Source organism: Vipera berus (assembly GCF_964194415.1).
Source record: "Vipera berus genome assembly, chromosome: 1".
NCBI classification, from domain to species: Eukaryota; Metazoa; Chordata; class Lepidosauria; order Squamata; family Viperidae; genus Vipera; species Vipera berus.
In genome coordinates, this window is record NC_138202.1 from 58,265,770 (window position 1) to 58,284,570 (window position 18,801).

The 18,801-nt window shown below is 35.0% G+C and overlaps 1 protein-coding gene and 1 long non-coding RNA gene across 2 annotated transcripts in view; one reads left to right on the forward strand and one right to left on the reverse strand.

Moving 5' to 3' along the window:
* Window positions 1-17,184, forward strand: part of HEATR5A (HEAT repeat containing 5A) — a 71,322-nt gene extending 54,138 nt beyond the window's left edge. Inside the window, exons 25-36 of the mRNA XM_081336412.1 lie at window positions 757-938; window positions 1,273-1,341; window positions 1,972-2,148; window positions 3,241-3,472; window positions 3,791-4,033; window positions 5,097-5,224; window positions 6,269-6,416; window positions 8,039-8,311; window positions 9,833-10,057; window positions 12,416-12,567; window positions 13,550-13,763; window positions 14,652-17,184. Coding sequence (XP_081192538.1) covers window positions 757-938; window positions 1,273-1,341; window positions 1,972-2,148; window positions 3,241-3,472; window positions 3,791-4,033; window positions 5,097-5,224; window positions 6,269-6,416; window positions 8,039-8,311; window positions 9,833-10,057; window positions 12,416-12,567; window positions 13,550-13,763; window positions 14,652-14,956 — 2,348 coding nt within the window. The 3' untranslated portion in view covers window positions 14,957-17,184. The remainder of the gene's footprint in view (window positions 1-756; window positions 939-1,272; window positions 1,342-1,971; window positions 2,149-3,240; window positions 3,473-3,790; window positions 4,034-5,096; window positions 5,225-6,268; window positions 6,417-8,038; window positions 8,312-9,832; window positions 10,058-12,415; window positions 12,568-13,549; window positions 13,764-14,651) is intronic.
* LOC308673042 lies at window positions 2,643-4,622 on the reverse strand. Its single transcript, XR_014027559.1, has 3 exons — window positions 4,576-4,622; window positions 3,283-3,466; window positions 2,643-2,670 (listed from the first exon to the last, which is right to left on the reverse strand). It is a non-coding gene; the product is annotated as an uncharacterized lncRNA (long non-coding RNA).
* Window positions 17,185-18,801: the final 1,617 nt, after the last annotated feature.

Here is an 18,801-nt window from a genome sequence, read left to right on the forward strand (position 1 = left end):
TCTATATATTTTTATCATGTCTCCCTTTTCCCCTCTTTGCTTTGAGCTTAAAAATCCTAGACTTTCCTTCTAGGGAATCTGATCAAAACTGTTTTTGCAATTTTTTTCCAGCTCCATACTAGCTCTTCATGATTATCAGAACAATGTGCAATATGCCAAGGATAGGAGGAGAACTGCATTATAAATTTTTTGTTGGAGTGCTAGTGTACTATCAGTTGTGTTTTGAGTTCCTTTGAAAATGATTCTAAGCATATCTCTTCTAGCCTGAACCAACACTGCCTTTTCCTGCATTGACCATTGAGTCATGTCTTCAAAATCCCTTTTATGATCAATCCCTTTTTAGCTCAGGGCCCATTAATATGTAAAGTTTGAATTTTTATGTCAATGTACATTGCCATGCCTATATTTATGGAGGGGGGGGCAGTTAAGCAAATTCACCCAGTTATAAAGTATACTTTGTAACACTTTGGAATCCCATTTTCATTGCATTATATGACCCTGAACACATTGGTATGATCAATAGACTTCACTATTATCCATAACTCCAGTTTATCAATTAAAAATATTGTTTCTACTCCAATCTCTAAAAAACATCACCTTGAATATCTCTTTAGTTTCAAAATTCTCCATTTAGTCCTCTTTTTTTTCTTATTATAGGAAAGGAATAGGTAATGGGCATAAATAATTTAAACTACCAGAATTTAATAACATTAATTTCATATTATCAAAACAGCATTTCCTTTTTATCACATACAGATGATTTCTTGGTATTATATTTAGCTGACTTAATTCGTATGGCTTTTATGGCTGCCACTGATCACAGCAACCAACTTCGTCTTTCCGGACTACAGATGTTGTTAATTCTTATTCGAAAATTTGCTGCTGTAGTAGAGCCAGAATTCCCAGGTCATGTAATACTGGAGCAATACCAAGCCAATGTAAGTAAATCTTGAGGAGTTAGCCAAAAAAGAAATACCATATTACATATTATCGCTTTTTAGTATTTAAGACAACAGAAAATAAGATTTCTAATGTTTTTAAATTGGCTGTTTGATTATATGTCACAAAATTCATGAGTTTGATAAATCTAAATGGGTTTTCTTTGGAAATGTGCTGGTAATACTATAGCCTACCTAAAAAATGGATGGATATTTAATCACTGTTATTATTCCACATTTTCTTATAACTATTTTAAGGAAATAAATTAGTTTCCTTAAAGAACAGTTATTCAGATGTTAGATTGTGTATCATTTTATCAAATCATTTTTTTAGGTTGGTGCTGCTCTTAGACCAGCCTTTACACCAGAAGCACCACCGGATGTAACAGCAAAAGCATGTCAGGCAAGTTAATTTGTTTCTCCCCACTGCATCTACTGACTCCTCCTCCTCCTGTTTTTAAAATATAAGTGTCAAAGTCTTGGCCAATCACAGATAAAACATGATAATGGCAATGATGAAATATTTGTCTCATAAGAACTAGGATCACCAGGTCAGAGAGAGGATTTTTAGGCCACATATTCATATACTTTTCATTGTCTTTATTGCTATTCGTTTTTAGAATTATTTCTAATAACTAACTCCTTTGTTCAGTTCATTTGTAGATGTTATTAGTTTAATCTGCTTAAAGAAATTATAATTATGATTTTATTTTTGCATTACTTATTTATCACATTTAAGAACTACCCATCTCCTCAGGGAAGGATTATATATTGGAAAACTTTATAATAAATAAATCAAAATGTCTGAACATAAGATAATTTACATGCATGCTCTGTAGCATTGCATTAGAAACAAGCAATACAGATCACACCAAATAACTCATCTAATCCAGTGTTTTATAGGCATGGTAACCAACTAGAACCCTAGAAATAGGACATTAGACAAGACGATAGCCCCACCCATATTTCAGTAACTAATATAAAAGAGTTTATTGCACTAGAGAAAAAGTAACCACATCATTTGGTATTGTAGGTTTGCAGCGCTTGGATAGCAAGTGGTGTAGTAAATGATCTTAATGACCTTCAAAGAGTTCATCATTTGCTTGTGACATCCTTGACAAAAGTACAGGCTGGAAAAGCACAAAATCAACTATACAATGAAGGGACGTCTACTATGGAAATACTCGCTGTACTAAAAGCTTGGGCAGAGGTATTTTTTAACAAAGATGGTTTCATCAGTGCTTTGGAATTAATAGTTATGGAAAAGAACTGTGAATTTAAAAACTGGAATTACAGGTTGATTTCTTTTCAAACTAGGCATTTTATAGTAACTTTCTTAGCTAGAAATTAATGTTAACATAATAACTTTATGAATTGAAGAACTTTTTTGAGTGAAATACGTTATCTACTATCTGTTTTCAAGTTGGGATAATAAATGTGTACTATTTTTAATAGGTTTAAATTTATATAAATTATCTATTATACATAGTAAAATGTTGTTTTGACATTAAATGTATGCAGAATAAATTAAAGCCTTTTATTGGAAACACAATTCTCTTGCCCTTTGTCCAATAGTGTACAACAAAAGAATAAGCATTTTTATTGTTTTCAGTTTGTTACAGAAGTCCTATTCCTGCTAACAGAGAAAACAATATCCTGGATCTTTTCCAATTTGTTTATTCCAGCATTATTTATATCAGTGTTCATTCTTCTAGGGACAGGCATATTCAACCTGTCTCAGAAAAAATAAGAGAAATAGTTGGATTTGTTATATTTTGCTTTGTATGTGTGCCTCCAAGTCAGTGTTAATTCCTGATGACTGCCTGGACAAATCCCTGCAGTTTTCTTGGCAAGTTTTCAGAAATGGTTTGCCATTGCCTGCTTCCTAGAGCTTAGAGAGAGTGAATGGCCCAAAGTCATTCAGCTGGCTCTGTGCCCAAATCAGGACTAGAACTCAGAGTCTCTCTATTTCTAGCTGACTGCCTTAACCATTACACCAATCCAGCTTCTTGCTTTGTCTAGCAAGATAGAAACAATTCAGCTCCCTTGAGCATGAATTAATTCTTTTATTGTTATTAATATTGGAAAGTTTTGATACTAGTTTTGGTAGCTGGGTGTACTACCAGAATAACGCAAACAAATCATAACTTCAGGAAAATCAATAAACAGTTTGAAAACAATAACTTTTCTCTGCTGTTGCTTTACCAGCAGCTAGCAATCTTAACTGGTGTTAGTTTTTTCTATCCAAATTTTTATTTGGTAACAACTTTAAAGTTCCATTTGCTCTTCTTATTTCAAACAGGTTTATATAGTTGCCTTACAAAGACAAAAGAAACAAAATTACCTCAATAGTCCACCTTTGGTTAAAAACATTTCAGAGGAAAGTTTCCGGGATCCATCCTCTTCAGTGGATGAACTTCTGGATTTAGTCCAAGTGGATCTAGGGAATCTGAGCAAACTCTGGCTTGCTGCACTTCAGGATTTTGCTCTCTTAACTTTGCCTTCAGAATTTGCTTCTCAACTTCCCTCTGAAGGTAAGAAGTCAAATAAAGCAAATATTTCTATTGAATCCATTTGGCAGGTAGAGATTCTGCAGAATTTGAGCTTCATTTCCTAACATGAAGTATTGTTGCTACTAAACAGAGAACAAAAATAAAATATAAACTTTTAGAGTAATAAAAGATATATCAACAGACGTTTCCAGGAAGCTTGCAGAGTGAAAGCAAGGATGCTTACTGAAAGGCTATTTAAGTTTTGTTTGTTTTTCGAATCTTCTTATCACTTTGTTATAAACAATAAAAATATTTGGAGCGATTTGAAGCAAGCTGAATATGTATTTTCTTTCTTTATAGGTGGTGCTTTCTATGCTGCAGAAACAATTGAAAATGCAAGACCACATTATCAAAATGCCTGGGCTCAGATTCTTCATGCTACTTCATTATGGCTTGCTAGCACCGGTTTTCTAGTTGGTGATTCAGATGAAGGTCTAACTAATCTTTCACGACCTGTTACTCCAACTAGCATGTGTCAAGATTCAAGGGCCGCAGTAAAATCACCTGAAGATGTGAATACTGATAGATTTCATCTTGTTCTGGGTTAGTAAGTATGTAAACGTGTCTTTACCATATTTTTGGCAGACTGTTTTTGCCAGGTTCACTGAAAATTGCTGCATTGAAATCAAGAATGACTACACGGCACAATAAAACTGCCTTTCTGCATGGAATTAGTTCAGAAGATCCATTCTGCTGAATCAGACAAATGACTTATGAGCGCATACAACACGTGCTTGTTAATTGAATTTTTGCTATTGTGTCTTATTTTTGTTTATGAAAATTTGTATACATTGTTAAACATTATTATTTTGACTGAATGAGGTGCAGTAGAATGAGGCTAAATCCTGTCAAGATAGAGAGGCTGAATTAGTAATTCTCTGATTTGTGAATTAGGAGCATTAATGTTTCTGAGTTGGGCAGCTTTTAAATGTAAATAATAAATAACCTGCTTCTTGCAAATGTGTGTTTCCTGTGAAAAATCAGGTGCATAATCTGGGAACTTTTACAACAGTTAATGTAAATAAATTATAGTTCTATTTATAATGACTGTAAATAGAGTTTTCTGGCTATATCAAAAGTCTTACCATGTTTAAAACCTGGATATCTTACAAAGTATCATTTTTTTCTTTTCTATCCTCTAAAACAGGGGTGTCAAACTGGCAGCCCGCAAGCCGGGGCCGTCACACGCAGGCCACACCCACCCCGGCTCTGCAAAAGCAAAAAAAGTCACATGACGCGATCGGGTTTGACGCCCATGCTCTAAATTGTTAAGATAAACATATTGGCTAAGCGTTTACAGTGGGCCACACAAGAAAGGCCAATTTAGATACAAAATCTGGAATTTTGTGCCAACTAATGTGCCATTAGTTCATTCAAGCCATTAGTTCAACTTCATGTTACACGTTAAGTTTTCTATTCATTATTCCGATGATTCTGACTGCACTGTGGGCATTTTTAGAGAATGCCATTGACAGTAACTTTATTGTACATTGTTTTAATTAGTGGTATCTCCATTTGCTTTCTCAGTTAAAAGTTAAATATAAATTTTATACTTTTAAATATTATATTTAATTTATCTAATATTCTCTGACTCCATTTTCTTTAGGAATTAGTGTGGAATTTCTCTGTTCTCCCCGGTCAGATGAAACAATGGAGAACATTACTGCTTGTCTAGATGCCCTGCAAGTCCTGCTTGAAGTTTCCTGGCCAAGAGCTAAGATTGGAAGTGATCAGGTAACATTCAAAACTTCTGAGTTAGTTCAGCTGGATATTATAAATGCTTTTGCCAAATGTCTGTAGAAATGGAACCTCCCCTTATGTCTCTCTTACCTTGTGATATGGGCATAATATGACAACTATTTAAATAGTATCTGTGTAGGAATTGTATCCAGCTTACAGATTCACTTTCAACTGCATTTTCTTTCCTCTGTGAACAGTAGGAGAGTCGATAATTTTAAGTATGGGCAGAGTATAATTAATAACCAATTAATAAACTCACATGGGACATCTACTATATGAAGGCACTTAAAAATTGATCTATGACATCTGTATCAAGAACAGCAGTTTTATTCATTAGTTATTCAAAGAACACTATACTATGCATTTCCAGTTTTGTTATGAAATATATTAGTTGCATGGCTTGCAAGTTTTTTTTATTTTACTACTCTTATACCTTCAACAGATACATATTAAAGTGTTATTGTTCTGTCTTAAAATAATTCTCTGGGAATAGTGAGAAGATACTTGTGAAAAGTTATAAGTTACTTTTGGACTATGGGAAGAATTAAAATATCTCCTGTTCAGGAACAGGAAAGCAAGTAGGCCAAGTGTAGACAACCTACAGTATTGAGCCCCCTTTATTTTGATTTGGCTTTCTCCAATATCATGAAGCTGAAATTTGCAGTGAACAATAAAATTAATAATGGCATTGTATCCTGCAACCTTCCTCTTAAAAACTTTTTTTAAAAGCACAGGCTAAAAAGTTTACCTTTGTTTTTTTCTTCAGACAGTTCTTCCTTGTAGGCCCACTGAACTCACTACATAGAAGATGAAAATTATTTTTAAAAGCTGTGCCTGTGCAAAGGCATGAAAGAACCTCTAACACAACATGTGTCCTAGTTATGTTATTTTAATAAGGTTTGACACTGAAAACATGTATTCTTCAGGTTTGAATCAAAACAGATATTTGACGGCAATTCTCTTCCACTCATGCTAATCTATCTTAAATATACTGTATTAAAACTTAAGTAAACAGTCTGCTATATTTCACTTATACAGGAGCTGAGTGTGGAGTTATTGAATGTTTTACATCGACTTATACTGACCAGAGAGTCCCCAGACATTCAACTTTCAGCTCTACAAGTCGTCCAGCAGATTCTTTTTGCAGCACAGGTGCACATCAAGGAAAAACGGAGAAGTGCAGAAGGTAGAGCTGTATAATAGACTTGATCAAACTTCTTATGACAGTTGTTCCATTTTAGATGAAAGAAAACCTTCATTTACTCACAGTAGCATATTTTGAATTTGTGATTTTGAATCATTTCTGTTTTTGTCTCAGATTAAAACTGAGGGTAGGATGGGGGAGGATAATTTTAGCAGAGAGTAGTTTAACAAATTCATTTCTCTACTTTCACCATGGCTTACCTTTTAAATATAGTAAGCATTTGATAGAATGACTAGAGTTAATTTTAACAAAAGGCATTCTATTTTATTGTACAATCCCAAACAAATGACATGGCTTCTCTTATGAATAACTGTGGACATTGTAATTTTTCAAGGAACTTTAAATTGTTCAAAAAAAATTCTCAGCATCTTTACAAAATTAATTTCTAGCATTCAGGATAGATGATAACTCACTTCTTTGTAAAACACTATGTACATAAAAGGGGTATTTTAAATAATGACAAATGATGCAGTGTCTTGTAAATGAGATAGAAAAATCTGTCATCCATGCTTTCTTCTGCAGCAGCTTTACAGGTAAATCCTCAATTAACGACCATTCAGCAACTGTTCGAATTTATGTTGGCACTGGACAAGTGGTACTTATGATTGGCCTTTAAAGGTCTGGTTGTGCCAGCACCCCAGCAATCATGTGTTCATGATCTGGGTGCTTGGCAACAGGAGTGCACTTATAATGATTACAACATCCCATAGTAACGTGATCACAATTTCTGACCTTCCCTGCTAGCTTCCCATAAACAAGTTGATAGGGAAGGTCACAAGTTGGCCGGATAAGTCTGTGCCTGGTAGCAATCACCGCAAGACTCAGGGCACTTATGCCATGTTGGCCCCTTGTGCACCCTCTCTTGTCCTCCAGCAGCCATTTATCTGGCTCTCCAATCTCTTATTAAAATCCTCTGGTGATGGTGCACCCACAACCTCTGGAGGCAAGTAGTTCCGCTGATTAATTGTTCTCACTGAGAAGAAATTTCTTCTTAGTTCTAGGTTGTATCTCTTTTTGTTAAGCTTCCATCCATTACTTCTTGCCCTGCCTTCGGGTGCTTTCGATTGGTTCATCCCCCTCCTCTCTGTGACAGTCCCTCAAATATTACAAAAATTCTATCATGTTACTCCTAGTCCTTCTCTTCATTGGACTAGATGTTCCCAGTTCCCACAACTGTTCATATGTTTTAGCCTCCTGTCCACTAATCATCTTTGTTGCTCTTCTCTACACTTTTTCTAGAATCTCAACATCTTTTTTGTATCATGGTGACCAAAACTGGATGCAGTATTCCAAGTTCTTCTGATAGCATAGATTATTTATATAGCAGATTATCATTGTTATAGAAGAGCCATATGCACAACTCTAGATGGTGAATAAAAGGTTTTGGATGCCATGGAAGAAACTATTTTGCCTTGCATGGAGATAAAATGCCTAGAATAAAAGTCTCTTTGGATACGTGGGTTGTCCATGCTGCATCGGTGGTTATAGGGGATGCATTCTATCCAACCAAATAAGAACACAGAAAACCAGAAGCTATTTAGGAAGCTTCAAAGAGGATTTTTTTTGTCAATAAAACATAATCTTTATCCTTGATTTCACTATAGTTGATGATGGGGCTGAAGAAAAGGAGACATTGCCAGAGTTTGGAGAAGGAAAAGATACAGGAGGACTTGTACCTGGAAAGTCTTTAGTCTTTGCAACACTGGAAATGTGTGTGTGTATTCTTGTAAGGCAGCTACCTCAGCTAAACCTGAAGATAACAGGTAGCCCTGGAATTACAGCTGGAAAACCTCAATTGTTATCAGAAGACGGGAATAAACTGGTAGCAGCAGCCCTGGGAATCCTCTCTGGTGTTCCTGCAGTCTGTTCACCAGAAGGTAGGATGAAATTCTGCTATACATTATGCTTGCAAAAGAAATAAAGAAGCAATGTGTGAAGTGAAAAGGATATATTTAAGCCATAGACTGAGAAGGGCCTTAATTTATTTTCCTCATTTTGTGAATTGAAAGTAATTTACTAAAACAGGGACAGGAAAGTAAATTCAGACAACTTCAAGCAACTGATGTGTGCTTAAAAAAAACAATAAAAGCTCTTCATAAATAAAACATATCTTTTGCAATTCTGACTTAAATAGCCATCTCATACAAAGGTATTCTTATGGAAGTCAACTCTTAACATATCAGCATTATTAATTAAAATTGGTATTTATAATTCTCTTTTTTGTGTGCTTGTTATAATATAAAAGTTTGAATGAAACATATCATAACAGTTCTGTATACTAATAAAGGAGAATATTGATGTATGCCGATTGGTGTACATTCAAAGTGACAATAAAGTTATCATCATCATTTGTATCTCAGGGTTGAAATGAGGAATCTTTGGTGCTCTCTGAGCTTGATTGTTTTCTTGCAGACATTTCATTAACCAAACTAGCACCGATGATGTTACCTAGTTTGAATAATAAAACATCTGCAAAAAAACAACCAAGCTCAGAGAGCACCAAAGATTACTCATTTCAACCCTGAGATACAAATATTCTATATACTGTCTATCTTCAGATTTCAGCTCTAGCTGCCATAAACATTCCATAATAGATTCACATTAGTGAAACCACTACTTCACTTTTACAAAACAAGTAAAATATACTATACTCTCAAGCTTTAAACAAACAACACACAAAAACAGACAAACCACACTTTGAACCCACGGTTTATTATCTTTATACAGATTAATTATAGGAGCAGCTATCTATTGATCTGTTGTCATTTTTTTACCACTTCTTAATTATTCAGGGCTGATTCAGACAGATGGTGCTGATTACTGCATGCTTCTTTCAATACTATTTTTTAATGTTCACATTTGAAAATATTTATGCAGTAAAGTAGCACCTCTGAATAAGTTTAAGCCAACAATAAGAAGCTATGCTCTCCAGAAAATGAAATGTAATTTCCACCATCCTGACTGAAGTTGTTGGAGATTGTAGTCCATACACAGGAAAAAATGGTGCTTTGAAAATTATTAAAGAAAAAAAGGTTCTTTTTTCACCAAAGTAGAAGAGAAATACTAGTTATTCTTTGCCAGCACTTGACATCTGAGTCAATTTTATTAATCAATACTAATTTCAAATATTTCATACTGATCAGAGATTGAATAAATATCAATGAGGTTTTTTATGTTATAGTTGCAGAGTAATTATTTTTCTAAATTAATTTCATCTCAAATATTTGTGTTAGCATTAAGTTGATGCTTAATTTAGAAGTGACAATTCTTATTAAATACAACACTGAGCTTGAAATAATGGACATCTAATAAATGCATGATGGAACTTGTTTTGTTTAATGCACAATGCAAGATTTTTAACAATCATATTTATACTGTGCATTTGCTATATCCTTCAGGAAGCATTGCTGTTCTTCCCACTATCTTATATCTGATTATTGGAGTCCTCAGAGAAACTGCTGTGAAGTTGTCCAGTGGCCACTTACCCATGACTGTTTCTGCATCACTGCAAGCTCTTAAAGGAGTCCTAATATCACCCATGGCTCAGGCAGAGAAGAGCCAAATGGCTTGGAATGAATTGCTCCGTAGTGCTCTGGTCACCATTCTTAACTTTTGGGATCAAGGTGCAGTATAAATGGGAAGAAAAAGGTTTGCTCAGATGTATGGTATAAGAATAAGTATAATGTTATAGAGCATTAAAAAATAATTTTACACTCAGCCCAGTAATATGCTACTGGGCACAAAATAATTAGCTACTGCTGCTTAAAAACAATCCTAGTTTCTTGGAGAATCCAAGTTTCTTCTTTTCAGCAAACCTGCTCTTTGCCCCTTTCTATGCTCATGGCCTCTGCTTTGTTCCTTTCCTAACTGTGTTCACTTCTTGCATTCCCCTGCGGTATTTTTTTCTGTGAATCTTAGCTTGCACACACTATGTCACAAATATTTCTTTTCCATTTTCTTTGTCTAACCTTGGCATAATCACTAGTTTCAGATTGCCTACCCTAACTTGGCTAGGTAGTCACTGTACTTTACTGGGACCTATTATTTCTTGCAGTGTTGAATGTAGCAGGTTCATAACTATAGAAAAGCACAGAATTGGAATTGAGAAGTCCACAAATTTGGAGAGACCCTCCCCAAATTTGTGGACTTCTCGACATTAAACTTTGCAAGAAATAATAGGTCCCAATAAAGTAGTTAATAAATGTTTCTCAAAGTTAAGATTCCCATCAACCAGTTTAATTTCTTTCACATATAGAAAATCTTTAGAAGCTTTAAGACTGTAAATCCAGAATTTATTAGCAGAAAAACCTAGAAAAAAATACATTTGTGATTTAAATCTGAGTATCTAAGTAATCCAAATGTTGGTTTCCTTGTTACTGTATATGACATTCTGATTTTGTTGGATTGATTGCATGTCCGATGAATTTTAAGTGTATTATTTTGTCAACGGAAGTTGGCTTGATAGAAATGCTACGCTATTAAGAATGTTGGGATTCCAACAGCAGTAGAAATGGTAAATGTTGGAGGTTGAAATGTGTGCATGTGATTGTTCCTAAAAGTAGAAGCAATTATTAAGGAAACAGATTTTTTTATAACAGAAAGGAAATTATCTACAAGGAATAGATCATAACAATAGATAAAGCCTGGCACCTGGCTAACCATATCCTACCAGAGAATCAGAGTACCTACTCAGTTTATCAGAGAAGGAAGGCAGAAAGAACTAAGGATAAATTTCTTGATAGTAAGGACATTTAACCAGTGGAATGGCTTGCCTCCAGAAGTTGTGAATTCTTCATCACTGGAAGTTTTTAAGAAGAGATTGGAGAACTACTTGTCTGAAATGGTATAGGGTTTCCTATTTCAACAGGGAGTTGGAGTAGGAAGACCTGAGAGGTCACTTCCAAGTCTGTTACTTTCTATTCTATATATCATAGAGATTTGCAATTTAATCGACAAAAGGAACAGGGAGTATACCTTTAATTCTCCACCTGCACTCCACTGCCCTCATGTGGTTAGTATAGCATGAGGACCATCACTGCAAGTTCTCAAAGTGTTACCAGTATCCTACCATTTTAAAATGTTTTTGCAGTTACAGCTTTAATACAAGATTAAAATTCTAAGCAGTTTATTAAAAAAATCTTATTGCCTGACATTAAATATTTCAGTAGTACTTTACATTTAGTCCTTGCTTAACCCCTTGGAATAAGCAACTCTTGTCACTAAGCAACATGGTAATTGAAGCAACAGATCACCTGACAGCAACTTGTGATTTTACTGCCACCTTCTCCATTGACTCTGCTTGTCAGAAATTGGCTGTGAAGCATGCAAATGGTGATCACATGAATGTGGGATGCTGCATTGGTCATAAATTCCCACTGGTTGTGAAGAGTGCACAGCTTGAACACATGAAGTTATTTTTTCAGCATTGTGGTAACTTCAGTTACTAAACAAGGCAGTTGTTAAACGAAGACTTGTCCGTACAAATCTGTATTAGATGTAATAGAAACAGGTAGTCCTCGATTTACAACCATTCATTTAGTGACCATTCAAAGTTATAAGGGAACTGAAAATAATAACTTACGGCCATTTTTCACACTTACAACTGTTACAGCATCCCCATAGTCAAGTAATCAAAATTCGGGCACTTAGCAACTGGCATGTATTTATGACAGTTACACTGGCCTGGGGTCATGTGATCACCATTGGTAACCTTCCCAAGCTGTCTTTAGATAAAGTCAGTGGAAAGGCCAGATTCACTTAACAACTTCATGATTCACTTAACAAATCCAGTGATTTGCTATTGTCTTGCTGAGCAACAGAAATGTTGAGCTCAATTGAGCTCTTAAGTCGAGGATTATTTATTTGCTTAATAATATCTTATTTTGCAGTTTGGTTCGAAACCATACCAGAACTTGACTTTAATATTTTGATGTTATAATTAGTCCCATGTCAGATATTTTAAAATGTCTCATTATTGGTAGATGATATGGGTCAAGAATTGGACGAAAGTAGTCTGCTGACTGCAATCACCGTATTCATTTTGTCTGCAAGTCCGGAAGTTAGCACCATGGAATGTCTTCAGAGACGGTGCATTGAGAAATTTAAATCAGCAATGGAATGTAAAGATCCCACTGTAAGTACAACTTACATTAGTTTTGAGATTTGCTACCATTGCTATGTGCTTATGTTTAGCTCTTTTCACTGAATAAACGTGTGCCTCCCACTACTGAAAATGAGATGGATGTAAATTTTCCTCTTATGATTTCATCCTGTTGTTAGCTCATAGCTTTGTCAATGAAAACAACCACCTGAATCAGCCATTTGCAACTTGATTCTACTTTACAGTCAATATATGTTGAAACTTCATCAGTGTATCTATTCTGACAATTTATTTAGGAAATCTGAAATGTCTGATTAAAGGAACTTGGGATCTTCGCGGAAGTTGACATTCTGTGTCTAAAAACAGTGTTCCATCTTTTTGAATTTTTTTGGAGAGATACTGAAATGTATCCCTTGATTCCTAACATAAGGAAGTTCACAAATGGAAATTTTCCCCAGACTTTTCTCCACCTAACAGCTCCAGTTGCTTCATCGCATATTGTTCAGGAATGACTCCAAGGTTTTGGGGAAATGCAAGTGGTTACAAGACAGGAAGCTTGCCTTATATAAACTTCCTTATAGATGCTTATCTTGGGCTGCAAGTCTATATACTTTTCCTCTTGTTGTGAAGACATCTATATAGATCTCAGCATTGGTATTTTTACTGAGGATGTATGATATCCTTAAGCAAATAGTCTTTCCTAATTTATACAGTTAGGGAAAAATGGTGGGGAAAGATCCTGGGATTAGCCTATATTGGTAACTAACAATCATTAATTCTTCTTTCCTCTATTGTGTCCTCTATTTTTTATATCTAAGGGGAGCCTGTGCAATTAACTTTTGGAGTTAACTTCAGGATTTTAACTTTAGCTAAATTGGCTTAAAACAAACTTGTAGAAACTTGTAATACTTAGTGTATTAAGTAATTATACAAATCACAATTCACAGTGGCAGTTTTAACTTGTTTTTTTTTACATTTGGACAGACTATCTTTTTAAATAGTTCTTTCTTTTTAGGTACAACTTAAATGCTACCAGCTGCTGCTTTCCATTTTCCAGTGTCCCAACCAAGCTGTCTCATATCCTTACATTCATTCATTAGTATCTTCAGTGGTAGCCAAACTACAGGAAACAGAAAAAAATAAACCAGAGAATTCTGCCGAACTTCAAGTTGTGCAAGAAGGAATAAAGGTAGTGGCTGCTGTTGTAGCCCTTGCTGAGGAAGAGCATCGTAAGTATTCTTTGTATATTCTTTGAAAAGAATAAAACATTGCAACATAAAACATTGTAATATTATCTGATGATGTCTAGTTAGTGGCCATATTCTACCCTTTCTGCTCTGGAAGGCTGTTGCCCCCTACAAGAAAATCAGTGTTGGAAGAAAATATCTTGCAAGCTGCACAGGTTTAACAATCTTATGATGTTTTTATGGTGCTTTGCCAACAACAGATATGTGGTTTTGCTGCAAAGTACTGTGACTGAGTGCTACAGGGGCCTCAGGTTGTTTGCCCCTTCCTTAGAATTATCATTCTGAGATGCATAGCCCAATTTTGCCCATGTTTATTGATTTTGACTAGATCAGTTTTATTGAAGTTACTGAAACAGTTTGCATCAAACATGGAAGAGCGAGTAGCTGCAGACTACAGCCAAAATCAAATATTTTTAGTGTATCAGTTTAGATTTTAAACTGCCTCCTATGCTTTTGTGATATGGAAAAAGCACAATTTCTTGACATAAACTCTTATATGTATGCATATGTTTGTGTGTATTCATAATACTATGAAGAAATTGTAGTAAGATAGTCACTATAAGAATACACACCTTAAGCAGGGAAAAGTAATAGGTTTTCATCACTGGAAAATCTCTTGCTTGCTTCTTCAGAATGCAAAGTTCATGTTTTATAGCTTGAAGACAAGACAGTGTAATATCCTAAATAGCAAGTTAAAGCAATGTTAATTATTTACAGTTAATTAAGCAAGCATATTTATTGAAAAATACATTCTACTGTATCAAATGATATCAAGTTTCTAGTACAGTTGTTTTAAGAGTTAAAGCTGATAATTATGAAACTGGTGCTATTTATCATTACTGAATAAAAGGCTCTTTTCCATTTTCACAGGAAGTCAACTAGTGGCTTGTTTTATTCCCATCCTCATATCTTTTCTTTTGGATGAAAACGCCCTAGGATCCGTTTCAAGTTCAGCAAAGTATCTTCATGAGTTTGCTTTGAGTTACCTCATGCAGATTGGTCCACAGTATACGTCAGCCTTTAAAAAATTAATGGCTTCTTCCCCATCAATGAAAGCAAGACTTGAGTCAGCCGTGAAAGGAAATCAAGAAAGCATCAAGGATAAGGCAACATCTAAGCATTCAAAGAATCCTGGGAAAGGCTCAAGTATTCAACTAAAGACTAACTTTCTGTGAAAAGGACCTCTAAACCTTAAACACCCTGGTTATATTAAAAAGTGTTTTTTTCCAGGTATTATCATGGAGATTTTTGTTTTCAGTTCTATTATGCATTATTGAATTTTGTATAATGCTCCAGTTCCAGAGAAGTGCATGCATGCTTGCACCCATCTATCTATCTCTCAGCTGACTGACTCAGTGGTAGCTATACCTTCTACTGCTAAAGCTACTGAACTAAAGCTATATAGTACCAGTTACAAGATCTGTTTGCAAATACAATTCCCAATAAGAAGAGGCCCATTCAATTGTTAAAATATATATTACAAGATATTTTTTTAAGTTGCAATTTTATTTGGAATATACTATAAGACTCTTGAATAAAATATATTGAAGACTTAGTGTGTTAACATCTTGATACAGTTATATTTAATAAAGTTACTTTTATTTCAGTCTTGAATCTTAGCACAAATGTCAACCTAGGAAAGCTCCTATGCATTGCTATTTCTTGATAATACAGGTATTCCTCGATTTAAAACCACAATTGGGACTGGAACTTTCATCGTGAAATGATGCTGTTGTTAAGTGAGTCACAACTGATTTTACAACATTTTTGCCATGCTCATTAAATGAATCATCACAGTTGTTACGCAACCCTGACTCTTCCCCCCCCCCATTGATTTTGCTTGTTGGAAGCCCCCGGGAAAGTCATAAATGGAAATCGTGAGCCAGGAACATTGCAACAATTGTAAATCTATGTCCATTGACAAGCACCCAAATTTTGACCAGTGGGGACACTGTGATGGTCCTAAGTGTGAGGATCAGTTGTAAGTCACTTTTTTCAGCACTGTTGTAACTTTGAACAGTTGCTAAACAATAGTAATAGCAATAGCACTTAGACTTATATACCACTTCATAATGCTTTACAGTCCTCTCTAAGCTGATTACAGAGTCAGCCTATTGCCCACAACAATCTAGGTCCTCATTTTACCAACCTCGGAATGATGGAAGGCTGAGTCAACCTTGAGCCGGTCAGGATTGAACTCCTGACAGCAACCTTTAATACTGTATTTTAACCACTGCATTACCATGGCTTACAAGAAATGGTTGTAAGTCAAGCACTCCCTGTAATGATTTTTTTTGTGTGTGTGGTAATTTGCTGGTATTAACTTTTAAAAAAAAAAACAAAGGAGCTACTTAGTATATAGTATGTTCACTTTTGACTCCTTGAAGTGCATTGCCTGTACATTTTAGATGGCAAGTAGGGAAAATTACCTCTAATGCTAGAATTAATGACACAAAGTACATGGCCAGCTCTTTTAATCTGGCTAATTTGTTAATAATGGTTAAAATGTTATCCCATTTTAATTGTAAATTTAATCATGAAATTCTTTACAGTTCTGTGTGTTATACTAATTTAGTCATGACATAATTAAGTAAAAAGACTATTCTTGAAATATAAAATTAGTGCTGAGTAACTAAAACCCACATGTAAATTGTTATTGATCACCAATGAATTGTGGAGCAATTAAATGACAATTCACTCATAAATTCTGTAGTTTTAAATATTTATATATCCAAAGTTAAGCACAACTGTTTATGATTATAACATTGGGACTTTTTACTACCAATACATTTTATTTGATTTTAAATGTATCATGCCAAGCAGATCATTGAGGCTTACATATCTTTTTGAGGCAGTACTATCATATGAGACATTACATTATTTATTGTAATCATTTTGTAGTCTTGAAACATTGATGTACAATCATGCATTCAAATATCAAAGACTCTAATGGGAATGAAATACTTTTTCAAACTGAGTTTTATACAGTAGTTTGAATTATAAGAATAAATAATCTGGTAACGAAATACCTGCACACAAAAACCAAGCTCAAAGAGTATCAAGGATTTCATCATAAACAATCACAATTACCTAAAAATGGATCCTATTTTATATAGAAATGTAGGTGTTAATTCCACAATGATTACAGTATTTTTTTAAATTGTGCTGGCAATCATTGCCCTTTAATTCAGTATTATGTGAAGTAAAGTAAATGTTCAGATGACTATAATACTCCCATTAATTTGAGGAAAATAAAAACATCTGTATAGCCAATACTCAGGAAGTGATTGTATTTTATTATACAATTTGTACATAAAATTGTAAATTGTACAGATCTAACCACTTGAGCAAAACAATGGTGTCATTTTTCTAATTTACATAAAGCTAATTTTCATCAATTAAATCTGTGTCTTTTCTTGTCAAATGATTCTTCATACGTATATTGTATCATACTGTGTATGATTTTTATAACTTTTCTGCAGTATTATGTAGTGGGATTGCATCTGGGAGTACTTGGTTTTAACTTAGTTTTTATTCAGTAGGGGGAACAGAAATCACATATGACACATCCTTTGTTTTTTTTAATAAAGATGGGTCAATCCGAAAGACTGTTTCTCCAAAGAGAAAAGTCTGCTTCCACCAATGCATTATTTTTATTTAATTAGGTGAAGGCACAGGATTTTTTTCAGGAATGTTTTCACATTGTTAAGTTAGTCTGAGTGAATAAAATTAAATAATGGAAGGAAGTACATACAGACGTATTTTTAGTAATAAGAGATAATTACACAGAATGCACTCAGCTACCACCTCCAATTTAGGAAATCTGAAAAGTAATCATTATGCTGCATCTTGAAAAACAAATACCCATAAAACCCAAATATAAAAAATACACTTATATATATTGTGTAACCAGTGAGTTAAAAATGAACTTCTAGATCATATTTTTCCCATGCTTATTTATTCCTTTCTATTAGGACGCTGAGCTTGTCGATCGGAAGGTCGGCAGTTTGGCGGGTCGAATCCCGAGTGCCGCGTAACAGAGTGAGCACCTGTTACTTGTCCCAGCTTCTGCCAACCTAGCAGTTCGAAAGCACGTAAAAATGCAAGTAGAAAAATAGGGACCACTCCCGTGGGAAGGTAACAGCGTTCTGTGCACCTTTGGCGTCTAGTCATTCCGGCCACATGACCACGGAGATGTCCTCGGACAAGCGCTGGCTCTTCGGCTTTGAAACGGAGATGAGCACCGGCCCCTAGAGTCGGAAACGACTAGCACGCATGTGCGGGGGAACCTTTACCTTACCTTATTAGATTTGTATTCTGCTTTTTAAGGGGCATGTTGGCTCAGCAGTTAAAGAAGCTGCTCTGGTCACCTGGAAATCTCACAACCTGAATTTGAAACCTGGACACCCTCTCACAGGGTGAGCTCCTGTTACTTGCCCCAGTTTCTGCCAACCTAGCAGTTCAAAAGCATGCAAATGCAAGTACATAAATAGGTATCACTTCAGTGGGAAGGATATCAATTTAGGAAAGGATGCAGAGGTTTTGAAAGAAGGTGTCTGTCGGGCTACTACCAGCAGGGCAAGAAGCATATTTTTAAGATACTCAAAAATGCCAATAGGACTTTGATGTTGATGCTATTGTACATCTTGGCATGAATGATCTGTCCCAAAAAGATGTACACTCTGCAGAATGATTTCAAGAGCTTGGGGCAGGAACTTTGTAGGATAGGCTGTAGGCTTACTTTTTCAGAGGTTTTACCTGTATAAAAGGAACAAAAATGAAAAGGCCAGGGTGTCGTGGAGGTCAATGTGTGGCTAAAGCAGTGGTGTAAAGAGGAAGGCTTTGGTTATATTAGTCACGATGTCTGCAACTAGTCCACTGAAAAACGGTACAAGAGAGATGGATTGAATCCATTAAAGAAATGGACTAAGTTACTTGGCATTAAATTCACAGATTTTTCTGGAGAAACATTTAAACTAAACAATGGGGGCAGAGAGTTAATTGATACAGAAAATTTCTG